Here is a 23,529-nt window from a genome sequence, read left to right on the forward strand (position 1 = left end):
CAGAATTTTCTGAAAAATAAGATTGGAGAACCAGTTAGATCCTTACCTGACGTGGCTGCTCATTCATTCGTTGTGGGTCTGATTTCACTTTATTATTTGGATGATTTGTGACTTTGGTTACTGGTTGTTTGAAAATTGATGCTGTTTGTCTAATTGGCAATGTTGTATTCAAGTCTGGTTTACCCTGTGGATATAAGCATATTTTCATTAATACATAGCATAAATAAATTATTTTTATTAATTCAATACCAATATCAATGAATCAACTATTCCAAACCTCTCAACAGCAGCATTTTAAATACTCTGAAGTACATTTTAAGTACTTTACTATATAAGACATACATGAAATTAGCACATAATAAAAAAGTTTTTTGTATTCTTCTAAATGTAAGAAAATTCTCTATATAGAATTCAAAATTAATTTGGGTTAGCAAGATACTAAGGGCTGTCAAATGAACCAGTATGTTTCAAGTTGGGTTATACAAAAGGAAGGAGAAATTTCAGGACAACCAGCAGCAATCATTTCTACATTCTGCGAATGGAGGAAAACAATGGCATCCTTGGCTTTTAAAATATAAACCACCTGATCAGCTGGTGGAAGCCAGGCAGGCTTACGTAAAACCACATGAATTAACCTTCTCCTTTTACGCAGAAAAAGATAATTCGAAACAGAAGTTCTAATTCTAGCAAACACAACTCACCTTAGAAAAATGTAATAAAATACGGAAATATTATTTATTTTGTGTATCACATTTCCTACTTTTAAAGAAGAGACTTAAAATCGAAGCTTCAGAAAGTCAAGCAACATACTTATCTACTTTTAATCAACCAGAAAATAAAATGCAATATGTGTTCCAGTGAAATCAACGTGTGGAACTTCATGTGCAATATTCTTAACAGTAAGGGCGGGGAGTGGGGCAGAGGAGGAGGTGAGGAAAAGAACAAAACATGATTACGGCAAAAAATATAAAAGGTCATACATATATATATATATATATATATATATATATATATATATATGAAACCAACATATATCTAATATTTTTGACACACAAATATACTTGATCAATCTACAGGATAGTCAATGAACTTTTATCTTCACAGCTACCTCCAGATAAAAATTTTAATGTCAATTTCCAGACTCCCGAACAGTGGTTCTCAAACTTGAGCACGCACCAGAATCACCCAGAGGTCTTATTAGGACACAGATTACTGGGCCTCACTCCCAGAGGCTTCATTAAGTCTGGGGTGGGGCCTGAGAATTTGCATTTCTGTTAAGGTCTCAGGTGCTTGCTGTTGCTGCTGTTCCAGGAATCACACTTGCAGAACCACTGCCCTAAAACAAAGATTGCAAAATGGTGACACGCAGAGCAAGTCTAACTCATAGATGTGTGCAGGTCAGTTTTTGGTGTCCTAAACAAATTAAGCCAACATTTACAAATCTGGGGACTTCATGTCAAATCTAGAATTCTAGCTTCTCTTAAAAACTCAAAAGATCTAGAAATACTGGACATGATTTGGTCACCACAGGCCACGGTTAATTAGTAACGGCTGCCCGCTCGAGGTGTCAAGGGTTCTTTTGCAGCATTTCTCAACAACCCACATTTGTGTTACCTGTCTGAGCTCTGTAGGTGTTGTTTTGTAACCTCTGTTTAAAGACTATTAGCAATGCCTAATCTGACGATTATTACAGTATTATGTGGACCCACTATTACCGGTCTCCACCCTCCTCCCCACCCACACACACCTGTTCTTCTCTGTTTAGTGGGAATGCTTGTCATTCCTTTATCTCACTCAATTTTCTACCAATGTCTGTGCTTACCTCTAAGAGACATATTCATTTTAAATAACTCCTAACAATATTATTTCTCAGGTTTTTAGTTTTCTTATCTTTATGGATTTTCAAAAACCTTTGATTTAGAGGTATACAAACTTGGCCAACAGGCTGCAAAAGAATCACTTAGGATGACATTTTTTTAAAAGTGCGAGGCCCAGAAATGTGTATTTTTAAAAGCTCTCCTGGTAATTCTGTGATGCACACAAGGCTTGGACACCTCTGATTTATGACATCTAGAGCATTCTGGGCTCCAAGAGAAGCCACCCACCCTACAGTTAATGTTCAATCCCAAAGAAGCTTAACACACGAACACAGAGAACTTTTCCTGTCACTAGTTATAACTAGTATATGTCACGAAACAATTCTTTGCTTGGTTTTAATATCTTTGTTTTTAAAATAAGAATATACACTGTTGGTATTAGAATGAAGACGGCATTGCAACTGCTTGTATGAGCAGCCACCGTCAAACTTGTAAGATTCTCATTGTTACAAAGGATGGCTGGAGGTAGCAAACTACTCTAAACTACGAATTACGGATCAACAAAGACTGGAAGAAACTTGAAAGGTGTAAAAATGTTGGCACTATAACTGTAAGACTGATCGTTTTTTCCATTAACTTGTGTTTTTGGTGCAATAAATAAAAATTAGAAGGAAAAGAGCTGGCTAAAAAATTTTCAAAACATACAACTAACTTCCACTCTCTGACAATAAGACGGTTCATTCCCCAGTGACATGGAATGAGATTATTCAAGAGTGTGCCGTTATTCCTCTCTTGATCGTATTCTGGGTTTTATTATTTTGTTCTTTTAATTGGCATGGATCTCTGAAGACAGAATTTTTTACTAATTAATTTTGTATTCCAAAACAGTATCATGTAGAATAATCTGAAAAGCTGGGTGAACTGGTTTTCCTGGAAACTGTCACAGAAACAGTAAATTTTATTACCAGTCTCCCTGAGGACTGCCACAGTCAGTTAATTCTTGCCCAGTGGCGTGTCTGAGTCTTGCTAAATAACTATCAATCTGCCATAAACTTACGAGTTATAAAGCAAACACTATTTTTTATGGGATAAGATTAAAGCTAGTCATGTACTTGAGATCTTCTTTTTCAATATAAGGAAAAGTGAAGCAGCAGTTCCTTACATTGCAAAATTAAACTGGCAAACACACATATTCTAATATTAGAGCGAAACATTTCCAACCTGTGATAAATTTTCTCAGTGTACAGACTAACACTTGCCTCAAAATTTAATGTATTTTATAATAAGGTGCATATTAGATTGGAAATATTCAAATAACTCAATAAACTTTGAGGGTCTATTCTATCCCAGTAGGTGCTGAGAGGAATACAAAAATAAATCTTTTATTTTTTAAACTTTTATTTCATCTCTTTACAATAAGTGTCTGAGGTAGCTCTTTTATACCCGGAAAGAATATTCAATAAAAATTAATTTTTAAAAATAGAAAATCAAGGACAAAGAGAAGACAAATTTCCTTTTGAAAAGGTTAATAGTGATACTAGAGCTGAGCAACGAATATGGAGTATAGGGGTCTGAGTGAAAAAAGATTAAATTATACAGGAGGAAGCATACCAATTAATGAAGAAAACAAAAAGCTGTCCATCTGATATTAAATCTAGAAAAATATTAAAGGCACTGAACATCACAACAAATATTAAGCAGATTTCAAGTGTTTTTTTCTTTTGTCAATGACCTTCCATAAAACCAAGAAAATAGCATTTAAAGGGCAACTCAGTGAAGGTGATTCTGAAAGAGACTAAACCAGTGAGACCTAATTATTGTGTAATCGTCATTCAATGATCGAACTTAAGACTAGAAAAGAGGAAACTAAGGAGGTAGGTGAAGGGCACGTGTCATAAACAGGTGGTTTGCAAACATTGTTTGCATTCCTACTCCCTAAACAATGTCTGAAAATAAGTGTATATACACACCTACATTTTAAAGTTGGCATCAGGAATATTTCGTATTTTAATGTAAATAGTTGGGAAGGATCCACTTACTATAGAGTATTTCAAATACTGACACTTTTAATAAACTGTTACATCATTTTAAAATATATCTAACAGACAAAAATAAAATACAATATCTCTAACAGAATTAAAACATACCATCAACCATTTATACATGAACAAACTTTTCAGTAGTTTCTATTTTATTTCACTCCTTTTTCTCTTTGAACTAATAATTCCATTCCCAGAGTTATTTCCTGTTTTAAACCTGAAAACCTTTAACTGATCATTAATGTATCATGCAATTACACTTTTAAATTTTCTGTGAGCATAAAGCTCTTAGTGATGAAAGAAAATTTGTTCTGGTTTATTACAATTATGAGTAGTACATAACTGACAAAAAATGGCAAATTATACACTTTAACAAATAATTATTAAACATAAGAGATAAAAATTAGATATATTAATAAAAATATATTTTATTTAAAAATAACTTCATGGCTTGAATGAGTATTACTAATTGTTAGAACTCTATTCCTATTCATTTTTTATCAATGTAACACCAAGAAACCTTGTTCACATAAATAATAGAATCACTTATTCTGTCACTCAATTCTTTGAACTTCTTTGAGTTGTCAAAATATTACATAGTACACCATCAAAAAACTTTAATAATCACGTCTACATTAACTCCTTTGTAAATTTTGTGGCCAGAAAAGAATTGTACTAACAGAAAGACTTGACTGTTACCAAGTCATTCATTTTCTCCGTATCAACACCAATATTTCCAACTGTCCCTTTATTGGAGATCAAACATTCTGTATAGCATGGTAATACTGCACACAAGTGAGAAGTTTGCTATTCTTCTGTAAAACAGAAGAGAGTTACGTATGAAAGGGGAACTGGGGAAAAAAGAACCTGTACTTCTGTCTTAGGTACAGTCTCAGATCAATTGAAGGGAAGAATGTATATACGACAGTTAACGATACAGAAACAACTCCTTCAGACCCATCCATGTGGTGTTACAGTAAAGCCACCACATAGCACAGGCGGAACATCAGGGACATACACCATGTATTCTACTCGTAAATACCGCTATTCTCAGCCTGGCTTTGAAATAAAGCTACTGCACGACAACTCAAAATTGTAGTACATATTCCATGACAAGAGCCTGGAGGGCTGCTCAGTTTATCTGGAAAATTCATGCAAATTTTGCATTTATTTAAAAAATTAGCCATGTTTGCTTTAATGTAAATTGTGGCTCTACCTACCCAAAGTGTTCAAATAAAACACTTTCAAGTGTCATTCAAATATTTTAATTCTGTAACATTGTATATACCACATACCCCCAATAGATATTCATGCCCCAATTTGAGAAATAAAGACTATTTTTTAAGGTCGTTTTCCTCATCTGTAACTGAGAATAACTATTCACAAGATTCTTAGAGATCAAATGAGAAAATGCTACTGCTACTGATGCAGTTTTTATTCAGACATCGTACAAATACTGAGTGCCCACTGTCTGTCAGGGACTGACCGCAAGCTGGGTATACAGTCATTTACAGAGCATCAAAATCCCTGCCTCAGAGCTTGTATTCTGGGGTAGAGGGAAGACAATTAACAAAATAGGTTTATAGTTTATAGCCATGTGGCACATAAATGCTGAACAGCAGCTATTTCTATTATCAGCGTTAAAATGTTATTGAATATACTATTGAAATTTAGAAACTTAACCTATTATGCTTTCCCAGAAGGAAAACCATCCCCTGGCTCACAAATAGGGAGCCTGAATGGTTAACTTTAGGTCAAACCAGGATTATCCTCAAAAAGTAATTTTGGATTTGCTCCAGAATACGCATAGGACCCAACAGCTAGTATCTTTCCACAAAATCAAAAGCCAACAATTAAAAGTGCTTTACAATCCTTCAGAGTTTTTGTTGATTGAGACAGAATTCGCATACCATAATATTCACCATTTTAAAGTGCACAATTAAGCAGTTTTTAGTATGTTCACAACGTTGTGCAACCTGCATAGGTCTTTGCGCCAAGTAAAGAAACATATATCTGGGATCTATGATTCTGTACTGAAAATCCACTTATGTAATATCCTAGAAAGATATATTTTTTAAGGTCAATGGATCTTATTTAAAAAATAATAGAATGGGTGAACTATAATTTAAGCTCATTAAAAAAGGACTTATGCTTATAGTTAATTCAAGCGGTAGAGGACTGAAATTCATCACTGAAAACAAATTTTGAAAAGTTCTGCTTGACAAGTAACTTATTGGAGCTTTAGTTAATATGCGGTCATTCGAGGAGTAACGAGTTTAAACCAGATACCCAGAGCAGCTCTATTCAAACTAAGGCATCTATTGCCTAGAATTCATTATCTCCTTTACATCTGGGTTGGCGCTAGCTGACTACACATCCTCCGAATTGGGGAAATAGTCACACAAACTGTTTTCTGCAGGGCTAAATTGTCTTGCTGAAGTAGAGTCTACAAAGTCAGGTAACTCTTTAGGACCTATGAAACTTAGTGAAATACACCTCAACTGTCAACAGAAACCTGGGCATCCAAAATAAATCTTGACAAAGCCATATCACCAGCAACTATGTCCCCAATCTACCTTTATTATTAGCACGAAAGCCAAGCCCAGATCCTTTTGAAAGGTCTATCACACTTGGACACACACACAAAGCACTAACTTAATATACGATAAACCTACCATAATCCTGAACAGACTATTCTCATGAGCAAGACCATTTGCTAACAAACTAAAGTTATTTTGTTTAGTTCTGTCCACCTTTTACTTCCTAGCCATCTTTAGCCAATCAATATCTAAACACCTGGTTCAAATTAACCAAAAAAAAAATTGAATGGTGCCATTAGCTCATAACAACTTATTAGTTATCTTCATGTATTAAAGACAAATATCCTTTATTTATTAAGGCTATTTCTGCACATAAGAAAATTAGATGTTCTTCGGACAAGAGACTACTAAATCGTTCCAGTGTCCTCCGTTCCTTTACCGTTCCAGTCACCATCATCCCTGTCTGGGTAAATATAACAGCCTCCTTAACGGGCCCCGACTTCCACTTCTGCAGCTCTACAATCCCAGCCAAAGGAATCATATTGCTCCCTACATAAAGTCTGCAAGTAGCATTCCACACTGTTCCTTACACTGGCTGGCCAAGCCCTGAGATTAGGTTGTCTACATCCTTGACTGACCTAGCCCTCCTCTCCCACTCCCTAAACTCCAGCCACTGGGGCCTATTTTCTGCCCTCCTATGCTCAATGTATCCTGCCTTAGGAGTTTTGCACTAACTATTCCCTCAGCATGGAATGCTTTTCCCTCTGGTTTTTGTATAGCTGACTCCTTGTCATTCAGATCTTTGCCTAAAAAAATCACCCCCTCAAAGAAAACTTTCCTGATCACTCAGCCAAAAATAGCCACTCAACCTCGATCATTCTTATTTAATTTACTGTGTAGCAGGTAGTATTTAAATTGTGTATTAGTTTGTGATTCCACTGTAATATAAGCACCATGAATATAGAAACATTCTTTACTGTATTCCCCAAATCTGGAATAATACCTGAGCACACAGAATGCGCTGAAACAATTCTGAGACAAATGATGCATAAAATGTCTACTACATGTTAGGTCTTGTTATGCAGCCCTTACCCTTAAATAGTCTCATTTTCTGCCTTAAACTTACAGATGCTATGTAAGTGGAAAATATTACAATTCAACGTAGTTTATTTACAATATCCATCTCAAAATTATTAAGTAGTCGTCTGTACTATCTGCCTCAAGATTATAAATGTAAGAGAATAATCGCTCAACTTGTTCCATCTTTACTACTTAACATGAAGTTACAGATACACAGCCAGTGTCTTCCTCTGAGTCACATGCCAGCCCTACACAAGCATCCCACGGGAAAATAATCCTCAGTCTACAGATGGTGTTTCTGGCAAACTCCCTGTCAATCATAGTGCTTATATCATGAAACAAGAGAAATAGAGTACAAAGAATCTAGAACTGAGCAGACTGCCAACATGAGACTAAGACATCAAAATAAACCATGTCCATTGGCAGAAAGCATGCCTATTGCTCTTAGAGAGCTGAGGCTCAGGGAAAATGTTCTTCAGTATAAATTTGAAAACTTAGATCTCCCTGTCACTAACCTGCCATAGTAGCTTTTCATCTGTATGTTTAAAATTTAGCACAGTGGTCTGGACAGAGGAGACTATCGTGGAGATTAACACCTTGGGGCAAAGTGCAAAGTATAAGGTTCATTAATAGGATGCCAATGGGTAAGTTATAGAGATGGGACAGGTTGTTTCTTGGCTGAGTTGCAAGAAAGCTTACTTGGAAGAACAGTATCAACTTGGAGATAAACAGAGCTAACCAACCTTGCACACCAATACACCTGACTGACAATTAAGCTTGCTTCAAATGGAAAACTATTCTCTCTTAGGGAGGCAAGCAAAGGCGTTTAAGGAGCTCATACTCTGCTGCATAGTCCTGTAACACATCATTCATGTAGGAGGCTGAGAATTAAGGCCAGAAATAAAGCCAGTTCTTTGGGGGCTCAGAGTTCAGACAGGTCCTAGCTGCCTAAGGAAGGTCTTACAAATCCATTTATAATAGCAATCCAGCAGAGGTACACATATCTCCTTTCTGAAAAGTCAGGACCATATTATTTTAACTGTGTGCTCTGCTCTAGCTATTATCACAATGAATCCCATCACACCTCAAATCCCTATCTTGGTAATAAACAGCCAAGTCTCTCTTATTACCCACCACTCGTCCCACAGTATTCTGTACATTCACCCCACAGTTCAGTGGCTCTCAAACTTTTTTGACCTCAACTAAAAGTAGAAATATATTTTACGCCATGACTCCAGTACACACGTGTGTAATACAACTTGCCTAAAATACTCACCCTTACTAAATGAGATGTGCACTATTTTATAATCCTCTTGTATTTCATTTTTTAAAAATTCTAGTCTTGAACAATTACATTGATGTAATGATCTGAAGTTTGAAAACCAATCCCCTGCCCTCAATCCTTAACACCGCACACTCTTGAATGGCTGATTGGCAGCCTTTCCTACATCCTCAATATTCTCTAAACGTTCTTCAGTCCTTGGACTTGGCTGTCCCTCAAAGATACTATCTCCCCTTACGTTCTCTCAAATGAAGACGTTTCCTCTTCCTCTCTCTTCCCACTACATACCTACAAGCCAGGAAGTGGTATAGGTTTCCTCCTTTTTCTAATCATTTCCTCATTTTTGCTCCTTCAAAAAAACGCCAGCTCCTTTGAAGCTCTTAGGATCTGGCAGTACTACTCTCTACCCCTCCTCTTTCTCCTTCATTCACTCAAGACTTTCGTTTCTGTTTCCCGTCTTCCTCTCCATCCTAACTCTTGGCCTCAATCTTAGAGGCCTTGATACCCATGTGGAAAGTTCACACAACATCCCGAGTTCTTAGAATTCTTCTTCTGCCCGAACCTCACTCCCCTAACTCTATAGTCACAGGCTTGTCAACCTAGTGACGACACCACCTCCAATATCGCAATCCAGCAGCCAGCCCTCCAGTTTCTACTTTTCATCCTTACAGCTCACTTAGCACTGCCCTCTGCATTAACTCCATCAATATCTCCTATCCACTGACTGTACTGTTTTCTCACTGTTCCTTCAGTCCTTTCACATTCCTTCCTACCCATGGCCTATCACCACCATCACACCGCAAATGTGCTTCACTTTTTTGACCTCTGTGGTTTTTCCACTTGTGCTATCGACCCCCCTCTTCTTAACCATTCCAAAGTCTTTAAAATGGGAAATTAACCACATCAGCATCCCTTTCATCTACCACTGATTTAGTAATTCTCCTCCTTACCCAAAAAAATTTATTGAAATAATTGTCTACACTGACCCATTTTATCTTATTCACTTTCAACTTAATCCAATCTGGCCTTTGTTTCCATTGGAACTATTTGTTATGAAGGTTATTAATTCATATTGCCAAGGTCAATGGAGATTTCTGTCCTCCCCTAGTCAACCTTGTAGCGGCCATCATTGTAACTGAGCACTCCCCTTTTTAAAACATTCTCCCCTTCCATGTTTCGCCTACCTTACTAGCCATCCTTTCACAATCCACTTTGCTGATTCCTTCTATTCCAACCAAATTCTAATTATGGATTTTTCTCAGCACTTGGTTCTGGATACTTTCCTATAGCTGGGTAATCTCCTCCAGCTCCATCATTTGGAATAACCAAGGAATTTCCAGCTCAGACCTCTCAATCAGTATACCAACTGCATACATGACATTTCCATTTGGGTGTTTAATAAACACCTCAAATTTTGCATATTCAAAGTTGATTTTATCCACCCATATAAATCCTTTCCTAAGGGGATTTTGGGAGATGGCAACCCAATCCATCTTGTCACTCAATCTAAAAACTAAGGGCTCATTCACACTTGCGTTTTCTCTGTCCTCTTCCCGAGCAAACCTTCCTTAGCAAATCTTCTCAATTCTATATTCAAAACAGAACTATAATCTATTTCTCTCCACCATGTGTCTAGGCCATCATGAGTCCTCAGTCAATGACTAACTATAACAGCTACTTGTTCCTCACTTCCACTTTTGTCAACTTCATTTCAAATAGAACCATGTACTCAACAGTGGCCAACACCAAAGGGAGATACCAGTAATCCCTTCCTTGTAAGGACTTCAAGGCCTAGGAATGTTAGATTTATCATCTGTGATCCACTCACTCCCCTTCTCCCCCAACAATATCCAACAGAGAGAGACCAAACGACACTTTTTTCAGCAAAAAACAGCACCAGCATGTCTAGGAAAGATGTGAGTTACTTTCTTCACAGGCCAGGAAAGCAGCTGCCATGAGGCAGTTCTTACCACAATATGCTCTGCCAGGAGCCAGGAACCAGAATGATCCTACCATAGGGCTTTTTAGTGGTGGTGAACTGACCAAGAGGTCTCTAGGACAGAAAGAAGTCAGCCCACTGAGGTACTTCAATAACTGAAAAATTCCTGCTTCATTAAGCCAAGGCCTAATTTGAGCTCCAGCAAGTGAGCTGGTCCCTCACATCTTCTGCCAAGGCCTTGCTCCCTCTCCTGCTTCTGAAACACTATTTATTCACTTTTCAACGACATTTTCCTTAGAGAATTTCATGTAGACTCTCGCCTTAGAAAAATGCACAACAGAAAATATTGCACCAAGTTCAAAGATTCCTGGAAAGCCTCCTGAAGCATGGACTCTCAGTTTAGACACCTCCCTATTAGTTCCTTCTGAGCTGGCCTCTTTCAACCTTTAAAGGAAATAATGATGTTCCTTCATCGTGTATTCTCTTCAGAATATTGCCCTCCCTCCCCGACATCTCATTCAAGCTTCATAAAAGTAGTCTAATCATTATTATGGGAGAGGGATAAAAATGCACATGTGTACATTTATAAACGCATATACCATGTTTCCCCGAAAATAAGACCTAGGCAGACAATCAGTTCTAATGCGTCTTTTGGAGCAAAAATTAATATAAGACCCAGTCTTATATTACAGCAAAATAAGACCGGGTCTTATATTAATTTTTGCTCCAAAAGACGCATTAGAGCTGATTGTCCATTAGGTCTTATTTTCAGGGAAACAGGGTAGAAACTCTGGAAGGACATACAAAAAAAAACTGGTTAATAATAGTTTCCTCTAGGGATGGGGTTGGGCTTGAGAGACTGAAGAGGGAGGGAGACGTTTTTCACTGAACATACTTGTACCATGTGTACAAATTACATAATCAAGTAATAACAAATCAAAATTTTTAAACTTTTAGAAGAGCAGGCCAGCAGGCTACATTTTGCCTCTAATTTCTCATTTCCGAGAAACTTTCTGGCATTCTAAGTGACTTCTGGTACTTCCATCCCTCAAAGCTGGTATGTAAAGGTCACCAGATGTCTTCTAATTTGGAAATCCAATGAATACTACAGTCCTCTTTTTTTTCTTTTTTTTACTACCAAGTCTTTATCTTCCTTGATCTCTCCATGACGTTTAACAAAAATCTTTCCTAGGCTTTTATAACACCACATTCTCTTGGTTCTCCCACTACACCTTTCTGGAAATTCATTCTTACTCTCCATAAGATTAATTTGTTCACTTATTCATGTGCCTACAATGAATGTAGGCACATGAATAAGTGTGACACAAAGTGTGACAAGACACTTTTCTTCTATTAGCCCCAGTGTTGGGCCATCTCAATCCGTTATGGCAAACCATTATGCCAGGAGTTCTCAGTGACCTGGGAGGTCCTGGGGTCCACAAGATCCTTTCAGAAGTGCAAGAAACAAAACTATTTTAACTCAATCTTCCTCACCCCATCCCCAAACTTGCTCTTCTTCCCTACTTCATGTCCACCCCTGCAGCAAATGACTCAGCTCAGAATTGTAGCAGGTACCAGGTACTTATATCTACCAATTCTCTTGAGTCTCACACCTTTCCATACCTCTTTTACAGCATTATTTCAAGTCATCATTACTTTTCTAGACTTCTACAGCCCCAACTGCTCTCCCTACTTCCAGTTGCACCTTTTGCCAACCCATTCTCCCTACTGCACCCATTCTATAACCACCCTGATTCCCACCATCACACCAGCTCACTTAAGTTTCTCAAACTGCACATATTTTGTCCCCATGATATATTAACTCTCTAAAAGAATTTATTTTTATTATTTTGTTGAAGATAATTAAAACATGCAACTGCTAGATCATTTGGTTGAGTACTTAAGACACAGCCATACAGAATTCAAGGCTGTGTTTTTAATCACAATAGCATACCACCTTAAACCAAGGTAATTCATGAGAAATGAATAACAACACTTACACAATTAATTCCATTCAAGACAATATGATGTCCTTTATTCTCAAATGTTATCATATTTGTGTGAATAGAGAAATGTAGTGGAAAAATTGAGCCTTGCCAACGTATTAGTACCACTGACAAGTGAAGCTTAAAAATAACTTGCTCCATATTCATGTTGTAAACAATTTACAAAGTACAGCATATGTCACATTAATGTTAGGGAACTTAAATTTTGTCAGTTTTGTAGCTTTAATTGGTAAACATTTTGCGGTTGTTAAGAGCTAGAAACACAAGAAACTGAGTTTACTGTTTACACATCTGAAACATTAAAAATAAAAGGAATTTCTAGCAACAAAACCAAGCTACTTAAGTGCCTTAAACATTATCTTGCACTGAAAATCACTCCTCTTCTTTATCTAACCCTAGAGTGTTCTCTAAATTTATAGACACTTATGATCTTTTTAAGAAACTAACTTGCTTCTTAAAATGTTGAGAATCATTCTCTCTGAAACCTTGAAACAGCTCCTCTTGAGAAACCTAAGCCTGCATAAATGCCTAAATGATACTTAGCTGTCAAAGCAAAAGTTCTGTGGTCTTATTTACATATTGAGAGTCATAGCTCTAGAACTCAGCTGTCCAACATGGTAACCACTACGAATACATGGCTATTTAAGCTTTAATTAAATAAAACTAAAAATTCAGTTATTCAGTCACACTAGCCACATTTTCAAGTATTCAATAGCCACATGTGGCTGGCGGCTGAAACATTTGCATCATCCTAGAAACGACTATTGGACAGTGTTGCTCTAGAAGTTCGCCCTCTGAGTAAGCTGAGAAAGCCGCTCACGCCTTCGAATACCACGTCCATGGTGATGACTTCCAAATCCTTCTCGAGTCTTTTCCCATTAACCTAATGGAACAGCGTCAGTAACCTACTTGATATCTCAACTCGATCAGATGGCGAGATGGAGGTACTAACTGGAAATAATTATGGCAGTGGCAAGAAAATCGCTATGGTACAATGAAATCAAGAATGGAATAGTTTCAGAGTAAGGTTAAGACTGAGACTGAGACCAGCAAGAATAGGTACTGCAAAAATGATAAACATTAATCAAAAGACAATGCCCACTCCACTGTACCCACCTAGCCTAAAATAATTAAAAGCCACTTTGCAAAGATCATCAGAAGATTATCTTCCCAACATACCCAAATGGATTATTCACCCACTAAACTCACCTTTGATATGGAAGATGGAGCACAGTTTACAATCAGTCAATATAAACTATAATTTAGCCTGTTTCAAAGTTTATTTTGTTAATTACATTCCTAATTCTTTGAAGATAAGCCTTTTTTTAAAAAAAACTCAAAACAACGTAATAATGCACTTCAGGCAGGTTTACAACCACAGAACAAAATACTACCTCAGATTCCTGTTTACTGGGTTAAATCTCCCAGCTTTCTCTATACTGTATAATTATTAAAAACACATAATGCAGTTATTAATTACTCATAAATATGTTTTCTGCTTTACAGAGATATTTAACATTGGTGTTATTTTAAAAGAGAGCTTATTTTTTAAAATGCAATACTCCTGCATTTTTCTGACTACTTAAAATACAATCAGATGCAAAACAAGGCTCTACCCCCAAAAATTCAGATAGAAAGCTTCAGAAAACATTGACAATGAAAGGTGTTTCCAAAATAATGTATGGTATATTAATTTATTCAATAAACATTTATCACCACTATAAACTTCTGGAATGAGGTAGATATTCAATCAAATAAACATGAAGCAAACATTTACTAAGTACCTACCGTGTGCTAGGCTTTGGAAAATATACACAAAAACAATTATAAAAAAAGGCCTGGTCCCTGCCCTCGTGGAGCTCACAGTCTGCAGGAGGCGACAACCACAAACACAGCAGCAAAGCACCAGGGAAGCACAACGAAGAGGGACTGGTTCTGCCGGGAGGATGCAGGGCAGGCTTCACAGAGATGGAGACAATGGAGCTGGGCCTTGGATGAGGAGCTGTTCGCCAGGTGAGGGGGAGGGGGGAGCGCATTCCAAGCAGAGGACACAGCACATGAGCAAGCAGAGTCTTGAAAGCGCACGCCATGGTGCAGGGTGATGAGCGAGCGGTCCCGCGCAGCTAGAGCGTAAAGGTGCACACAAACTAAAGAGACGAATCAGTGTTTGGTTTTTAGTGACTCGTAACTATCAGGAAGCACATCTTCACATTACACTTAGTGTAGCTTAACTGTGATTCTGGTAACAGCAGGATAGTTTGAAAGCATTCCATTCATTTCAGAAATATTTGAGCCCCTTCAATTGATACCCAACACTGTGGTTAGAGTTTTTAAAAGGCAGTTTTAGAAAAATAAATCTTGATTTTCCTCTGCACATTTAAGAAGCAAAATAAACCAAGAATAAATGTTTTCTTAAGCTGCAATCACACAGCTTTGCCTATATACACTCAAGGTCCTAACTTTTGTTAACTTGAGCTCCCTCTCCTCTTGTCACTCTCTCGTATCCTTCACACCTTCAAAACTGTCAACAATGTCACCGTGGTTAAGCATTACAGAGGCAGTTTCAGCCTTCCCTTCCCACTCTGCCTCCCTAAACAAGGTACCCGCCAACGCCCCTCTGGAAACCAATGCAAGGTCACCAACGCAACATAGGAGGAAACAGTGCATTCTAACCATCATAACAATTTTTTGAATTAAAACTACTGTCAACAAAGTAGGAAGCTGAATGCTGAATCAAGAGAGATATGAAGCAGAGACCCCATACCGTTCAGGAAAAGCAAAAAGATGAGGAGGAAAAGAGCTTGGATCAGAAAGTCTCCTAGACTGGCCACCAGGCAACACTGTTCACCGAGGTGGCTCAGTGCGTAGGAAGGTGGAATAGGGAAAGGAATGGAACTAATGTGGGTCAAATACTTGGCTAGATGTTTTCATATAAATTCCTATTTATTCCTCACAATGCTAAGGAAAAGATTTCACTACCTTAATTTTACCAAAGAGAAGTGTGAGGCCATCAGAGGTTAAGGAAGTTGCCCATGACAGGGTGAGCTAGTTAAGGGGCAGAGCCAGGGCCTGGAACCACACCCGCTGCAGCCCAAGCCCTTCCCACCCTACACACGGCCTCAGGGTTCCGAAGAGGAAGGCACACTCCCAAGGGGCATGCAGGGGTACATCAGCCATACCCCTAGAAAGAAAGCCCTTACTTTTCCCTTCACCATTTGCACACAGAGTGAGACAATGGTGGTGGCAACACACATACACATTTATCTCTGAAATTTAGAGAAAGAAAAATTGAGGGGGCGGAAAAAGGTTTTATAAGATCAGTTACCCTTGGAGGGAGGAAAAGGCTTTCTTTGTAAAGATATTGGGTGCTGTTGTACAATTAAATTAGCGTAATTCAAATGTTATTTGTTTAAATTCCTATACAATAAACCATAAACTAAGTAGCCCAATAAAAATACGAGCTAATAGAAAAACCTCCAATCACAGCACCGTGATGAGAGCATCATCAAAAGTCAAATAAAAAGTCCCCTTTCTCAAATCCTAATCCTGAAAATTAATAAGTATAAACTATGTGGTAAGAATACCACATTAAAATTTTGCCTCTTTGCGCAACAGGAACTATTTCTAAGGAAGAAAAATAATCAACAAACCAATCTTTTGTAAATAATCCCAATGAGCCAAAAGTGTGATTGGCCTAGAGACACTGAAATGTTTTCAACTGTGCACAAGTGACTTAGGTTCTCCCGCTATATACGTACTGCTAACCACCAGAAGATTAATCCGATGTGTAAGTCCAAATGCTCAGCGAGGAGAGAAAGGAAAAAAGAAAACTGGGACATTCAGACAACCAAACTTCCAGTGAGATATCTGAAACAGAAGATACTTTTTGGAGAGCTTCTGAAATAGCATGCGTATTAACCAACCTTATTCTGATTGAGAGGATCATTCCGCAGTCTCTGTTTGTTCTTCTGTAATTTACTAGGCATCATCTTTCCAGTTCTGAAGTCAAAACTGCTGAGGTCAACAGTATTTCCCAGGTACCTTGCCAACTGAGGTTTGCTTCTGAACTTCTTACCACTCGGACTAGAACAAAGATAATGTTAATTGTACAAAAGTCGGCAATATTTATCCTGGACGCTACATACATCTTTTTCTTCATGCCTTCCTTCCTGTTCTCAACTGTTACCACATCACAATTGTACATGTTTATTTTTTTCAAAGAAACATTAAAGTTTTAAAGGAACTTTGTAACTTCACTATAAAAAGAGACAATGTGTCATCTAGTGTAACATCCACTAGGTCCACCAGTGGAACACATAGCAGATGTTACTACAGACGATCCCACTGGTCACTCACTCAGCAACCACTAACAGAATCCCTACACAAACCACATGCACAGCACAAGCACACTGCAAATGTCTTCAATCTTACAAACTTTTTTCCAAATTGACTTTTGAAATGCTGATTTTTCTATAAGTATTACATATACACAATGTCAGCAGTAATCAAAAAGAACTTCAGAACTACTGTTTTCTGAAGTCAACACCCTCGTTGAAAACACGCATACAACATACATAAACACTTGGAATCCATATCTCTTTGGGCTACCAATTTGAACTCATAACATTTACAATGGGGAAAGAAAATCTTGAATTAGACAATATTTAAATGCTCTCTTATGTATTAACTACTAAACGGAGAAAACTAAGGCAAACATTTGTAAATGTGTTTATATGATGCTGACCTGAGTTTTTGTAGCCAAAATCCTACCTTAGAGAAGCATATCAAGAATAATTTATTTCCTGTAAGAAATATTGTCAAAGCTATAAAATTACAAAAGTGCCAGAATTATACAGAAGGCTAACCTGGTATGTTCTAAAACATTTTTTCCTGTGTGGCACTTATCTGTAAGAAAATCTTTATGGAAGTATGCTCCAAAGTCTTATCTAAATTTTCTAAGCTAAATGTGCTAGAATAAACTGATAAAGTCAGCGGGATGTATCACCAGAGAGAATTGTGAGAATTCTAGACTACCTCTCAAAGAAGCCAACATATTATATTTAGAACTTAATCTTGCACCAACTGACTACAATAAAAGAAAGATAATTCAACAAAAAGACAAAAGAGAAAAGGCTAGAAAACTCAGCAATAAAACACTCCCCTGGAACAGCAAAATCTCTCTCTGGGTCAAGTCCAAACCAACACACCCCTCTTTGTCACAAACTCTGGTATTCTGCCACCACCGACTTCAAGACAACTGAAGATCGTATCACCATTCTTTTTCCACAACCACATGACGTCAAGTATTCCTGAAACACAATTCAAAGTATAGAATTCGGCCTACAGATGAAGATAAGAACCAGTGACAACCAGAATGTGACAGACTAGAACAAAGTGGAAAACAAGAACACAGCAGAAAAAAGAAAGGAAGATTAGGGTAGGAACCCCCCACTCCCATTCTAATGCAGACTTCCCAATGTGCTCAGTATCGTAAAATAAAAGAGCACGTAGCCCTCCATACTGTCCCCAACTTGAAGCATCTCTGCGTACCAGACATCCCCTCTCAAACCCATCTCGCACTGCCCTCTGCTGCAGCATCACCATCCACCTGGCACGTGACCCTCCAGCCAGAAGGGCCAGTCACAGCACTTCAGTGCCCCCATCCGCCAGCCACAAAGGCAATACCAAGTCCTAAAGTGCAGACTCCTCAATGCTGACAAAACAGCTTCACCTTAATGACACATCAAAACCCTTCAATCTGTGTACATATTTTTTTCCAGACTCTTCTCCATAACTGCTATATAGCTTGTGCTTGGTACATTTAAGGCAGGTTGACCTAGCTTCCCAGTGGATTTTAAGACGAGGGACCTTCCTCTGCAGGAAATGAAGGTAAGCATATTGAAGGAAAAGACCTCAGGGGATGGTCAAGCAGGAATTCTGCCCATCGCACACGGACCATCTGCACAGCAGCAAAATGGCCCTAGACGTGGCTGAGGAAGTAAATGCTACATGAACAAAAAGATGGTATGTCATTTAAGCTCTGGTCTTACCAAAGTGACAAAACTACCATCTGTCTGCACTCTAAAGATGGCTACTGTAGATCCCAGCTTCAGACACACCATGACTTAATGTGACTAAAAGCATCAAATTGTAACTTAGGGAAATTACTTTTTTTTTAACTGAAGGAGACTAGTGAAGATTAGTCATTTTCAGATTTCTCTGCCTAGAGTGACTACTTCTAATCCCAGTAATGAAATACTAATATTTCACTTTCAACCACAAAAAAATCCCTACAACTACCCCCTATGTATGCCAATCCTGAACCAACTTGTGATGGCTTCACCTTTAAATTCTACCCACTAAGTACCCTAAAGAAAAGTAATTAATACAAATCAAAAACATGAGTTATATTTTTCCAGTGCATGGAAGAAAATTTCATCACTGAAACTATGTCTTTGCTCGCTTTCATTCTGATTAAACTGCTTAAAGCACTTCTTTAACCTTACGATTGGAGGTTTCTAACTATAGATTATCAGGAGAAATTTTATTTGCATCTGGCTTTCAAATCTAAAAAAAAACTGAAATACCAAAATACTTCAATTATAGTCACCTTAATTTAATGATAGTCACCTTCTGTCACTCTATAAACTCACCTGTAATCATTACCTGACAACTATAACATGCCCTGCCTGTCTACAAGACACAAATTAACTCTTCTGACGACCTGCTGTTTGCATGGGAAACTGCTCTGAAAACACTCCTAGTCTAATAGAGCAGAACACATTTTTTCTTGTTACTTTGGTAACGTGGATAATCATGGTATTTAGTCAAATCATTCTGCGAAGACCAGAGGTCTGAACAAACACAGGTATATCTTCAAACCAGTTTACGACAGGATGAGCTGTGTGGGCGGCAGTAATCAGAGTAACAGGAACCGGCCTATGGCCTATGAGTGGCGAGCGGCACTGTGGGTGGCAGATGGTTAGCTCAGGCTGAAGGGCACGCTCAGAGATGCAGCACTCTCAACAACATCAGGAAGTACTTGTTGGGGGATAAGAAAGATACCTGCACTGAAAATTCTATCAGCTACAGCACTGCAAAAGTGTGAGAATAAGAAAACAGCACCTCTATTTTTTCCTACCCTCCTTAAATGTTAAAGCTTACCTGTTACTTACAAAAGTAAGTATTGAAAGGAAGACTTCTCTAGCTTTAAATAACCATTGTCTCCAGAAATTAAATTTTAGCAGACTAAAAATCTGAAATTAAAATTACTGTTTGGACTTAGGTACCGCAATACTGTGATGTATAAGAAATGTGTATTTGGTGACGCAGCCGACCAAAACCAAATGCACGTATCTCATGTATGTATACGTGGTCTTCATCCTTTCCGGCGTACAGCTCCCAAACCCCTAGAATTTCCTAAGTGGAAAGAGCAACAATCCTGCCTCTTGCCATGTTAATGAGGTGACTTTTGGACCCCACGCAAGGGTAGAGACTTTCAGTCCCACCTCCTGACTTCCTGGAGGAGAGAGGGGCATGACGTTGACTCAACAGCCAATAAGCCAATGACTTAGTCAATTATGACTATGTCATAAGCCTTCAAAAAAATCCCAGAAGACGCCTGTCAGCCCTGTTGGGAGGATCTCCGCATTAGAGAACCAGGACGTTCCCACACGCCAAGCTCCAGGGCAGAGGCTCCTTCATCCAGGACCTCACCCTCGTGTCTCTGCATCTGGCTGTTGATCTGTATCCTTTAATATCCTTTGTACTAAATCGGTCATCTAGTGAGTAAATGGGTTTCCTGAGTGCTATGAGCCACTCCAGCAAACTAACAGAACCCAAGGAAGGGGTTGTGGGGAACCTGTGATTCATAGTCAGTCAGAAGTACAGGTGATAACCTAGAATTGCCACTGGCATCCTGAGCTAACAGGGGTTGCTGAAACATCCAATTTGCAGCCAACGGGTCAGAAGCACAAATAACCTGGGCTTACGGCTGGCATCTCACTGGCATCCGAAGTGGTGGGAGGTCTTGTGGGACTGAGCACTTAACCTGTGGGGTCTGATTCTATCTCCAGGTACGTACATGGTGTCAGAATTTAGCTGAAATCTCAGACAGATGGCTGGTGTCTGAGATTTGCTTGTTGGTGTGGGGCAGCTGCCACACACACACTGGAATGAGGTCTGGGAAGGCTTTTCAGATACAAAGCATATAATCAGAACACTGCCACACCAAAACTCAAAAACTATATACCACTGCTTCAAAACTACATGACACGCACACAGAAATATCTATCTAAAAGTCAGCTCTCCACTCCCCCTTAACTCCTTTGTTTCCAAACTTTAAGTGTAGACCTTTCCTAAAATGAACCATCCTCAGTCCTCCTCTATAGTTTGTTCCTGGTACATTCTACCTACTCTTATCTCACTTTTATCTCGCATCGCTAATCAGTTACTAAATCCAGTTCCTTCATAATCACCTTTTAATCAAACCTTTCCATTTCCATCCTACTCTCTAAATCAATATTTATCATCTCAGGTCTAAGTCACCATGATAGGCAGATTTTCTGTTTACTAGTCTCTTTGCGTTCTAACCTATGCAGATTGCTCTTCTAAAAACATCACTACGTAATCGGTTTAAAAGCCTTCAATGGACTTGCACGCATTAGCAAAAGGGAGTCAAATATCTTAGTCCTGCATTTGAGATCTTTTTTCATCTAGCCTCCTCTTAATCTTCAACCTTACTTTCCACTCCTCTTACCCAGTGACCTTTGTTCCAGCCATGTTGGTTTATTCACTCTATTTTGAACAGGCTGAATGGTTTTCCCTCCTCAGCCCTCGCAAACCATGTCTTTTCCCTGGCCTATGCATGTCCTTTATCCCCAACCCCCAAAAGACCAAAAATACCAATCCACTTATACTTCTTCCATAAAGCCTTAACAGAACAAAGTAATAGGACTGTTTCCTTCCCCTGAACAATATAGCAATTACTGCCTGTATCAGGCAAATAATCATGAACTTCCTGTTGGCATCTCTTATATTCTAGTTTTGAAATACTGAGTTCTGTATGGCTATAAAACTTCCACAAGTTTAAATCTTATCTTCACAAATAGCATACTGAGTAGTTATTTATGAATGTTAAGTAGTTATTTATGAATGAAATGATATAATGTCAGATTTTCTTCTAAATAATAAAGACTGCATCGGGGTAGTGGATTGGGGTATGGATGAAATAAAATTGGCAATTGCCAGGCTGGGGACTTGGCAGTTTTTTATATTATTTCCTCTACCTTTTTATATATATGTTTGAAATTTTCTACAATGTATGTTTAAAATATAAACATTAAAGTATGCAACTGAGTATTTCCCTTGAAAGTTGGAAAGCTCTCTTTAATATATGAAGAGTTTGGGCAAGTAAATTTGAGCATTAAAGAATTTCTTTAGCATTTGGGATAGGGGAGTGCAGAATTATTTTTAAAGTATTGATAAGGAAAAAAATTATTTACAATTTGGCTACTAATAAAATGTGACAGCATTCCACCTTTTCCCTCGACATAAATGTTTAAGGAATCACACCACACAATTTTAAACAGTATAAAAGACCTTAACTATAATTCAAATTGTACCAATCATTCTCATTCCATGAACCAGCATTCATATCACTGGTAGCAAATTCTATTATCTTTATATCACGGTTAAAGAAGGAAAAAAAGCCAAGATTATCCACTAAAAAATAAAAAAATAATTTTAAAAAATGAATGAATGTAGAATTCTACCTATCTCATCCTACTGCCTTAAGGCACTCTCTTTCTGAAAAAGGAAAAACACTGGTATTTTGGTTCAATTTGGAACTGGACACTGCTATGGAAATGTCAACAACTAAATATGGCTGGAGATTATTTCAAAATATAATTGGGGGTAGTGGGGAGGGACAGGAGGGTAGAGGCTGGATACTGACGAAAGATTGGCCAGGACTTGTTGTTCAACCTGGCTGACAAGCACCTGGGGGACTCATTACACTTTTCTACCTGCTTTTTCTTTTGTATATGTTGAACTTTTCCTAATAAAAAATAGACAGACAGATAAAACAAACAAACATACAAACAAACCCCAAAACAGGCTGTATTTTTTTTCAAAAGAGGGTAGGGGCCTACAAGAGAGGCCTTTTTAAAGAGATGTATGTACATCACTGCATACATGTTAAAAAGAATTTTAAGGACATTCAGCCTTGCTTTAATCTATGGGTTCTGCCAGCATAAAAGAAAAAAAAAAAAAATACCAAGACACATTTTTCAAAAATCTTTAAAAGGTGACATTTTTCCTCACATTTATAAACCACTCATAATTGTTCCCGACAAATTTTAAAATCTAATTTTAAGTTACTTTTACTATTATTTATATTCACATCTAGTTACCAAATGAGTTTGAATTTATAAGACAAGGCAAACACATAAGATCCACAGATACTATTCAAATTTCATTCTATTCCATACTTTTATGTTCCTATCTTGGCAAGTTTTAGTTTTTCAAAGTTATGATGAAATTAAGTAAAACTTCATTTTACAACTTGCCTAGTCGTTTCTTAGTGGAAATGGCAAACAGCAATAAAAAAATAAACAAGAGCTGCAAAGAGTATTACTATTCCTAGCCAAACAGCAAATCCATGAAATAAGAGTTGATGATTTATTTCCAATTCATCATGCAAGTCTGATAAGATCTCAAACATGAGATAAAAGGTTATGAATTTCTATTGTTAGTCCCACTACAAAATCTTAAAAAAAAAAAAAGCATCACCTCCTTTGCAAATCACCTGTTTCTGTTCCATTTGT

At 37.8% G+C, this 23,529-nt stretch overlaps 1 protein-coding gene across 1 annotated transcript in view; it reads right to left on the bottom strand.

Annotated features, from left to right (window-relative positions):
* Nucleotides 1–23,529, bottom strand: part of MBD2 (methyl-CpG binding domain protein 2) — a 58,731-nt gene that overhangs the window by 28,704 nt on the left and 6,498 nt on the right. Inside the window, exons 2-3 of the mRNA XM_019721880.3 lie at nucleotides 16,627–16,786; nucleotides 47–184 (exon numbers count right to left, since the gene is read on the bottom strand). Of these exons, the coding sequence (XP_019577439.3) occupies nucleotides 47–184; nucleotides 16,627–16,786 (298 nt within the window). The remainder of the gene's footprint in view (nucleotides 1–46; nucleotides 185–16,626; nucleotides 16,787–23,529) is intronic.

This window comes from Rhinolophus sinicus, chromosome 4 (genome assembly GCF_057876585.1).
Source record: "Rhinolophus sinicus isolate RSI-liver-muscle chromosome 4, RSI-T2T, whole genome shotgun sequence".
Taxonomy (NCBI): Eukaryota; Metazoa; Chordata; class Mammalia; order Chiroptera; family Rhinolophidae; genus Rhinolophus; species Rhinolophus sinicus.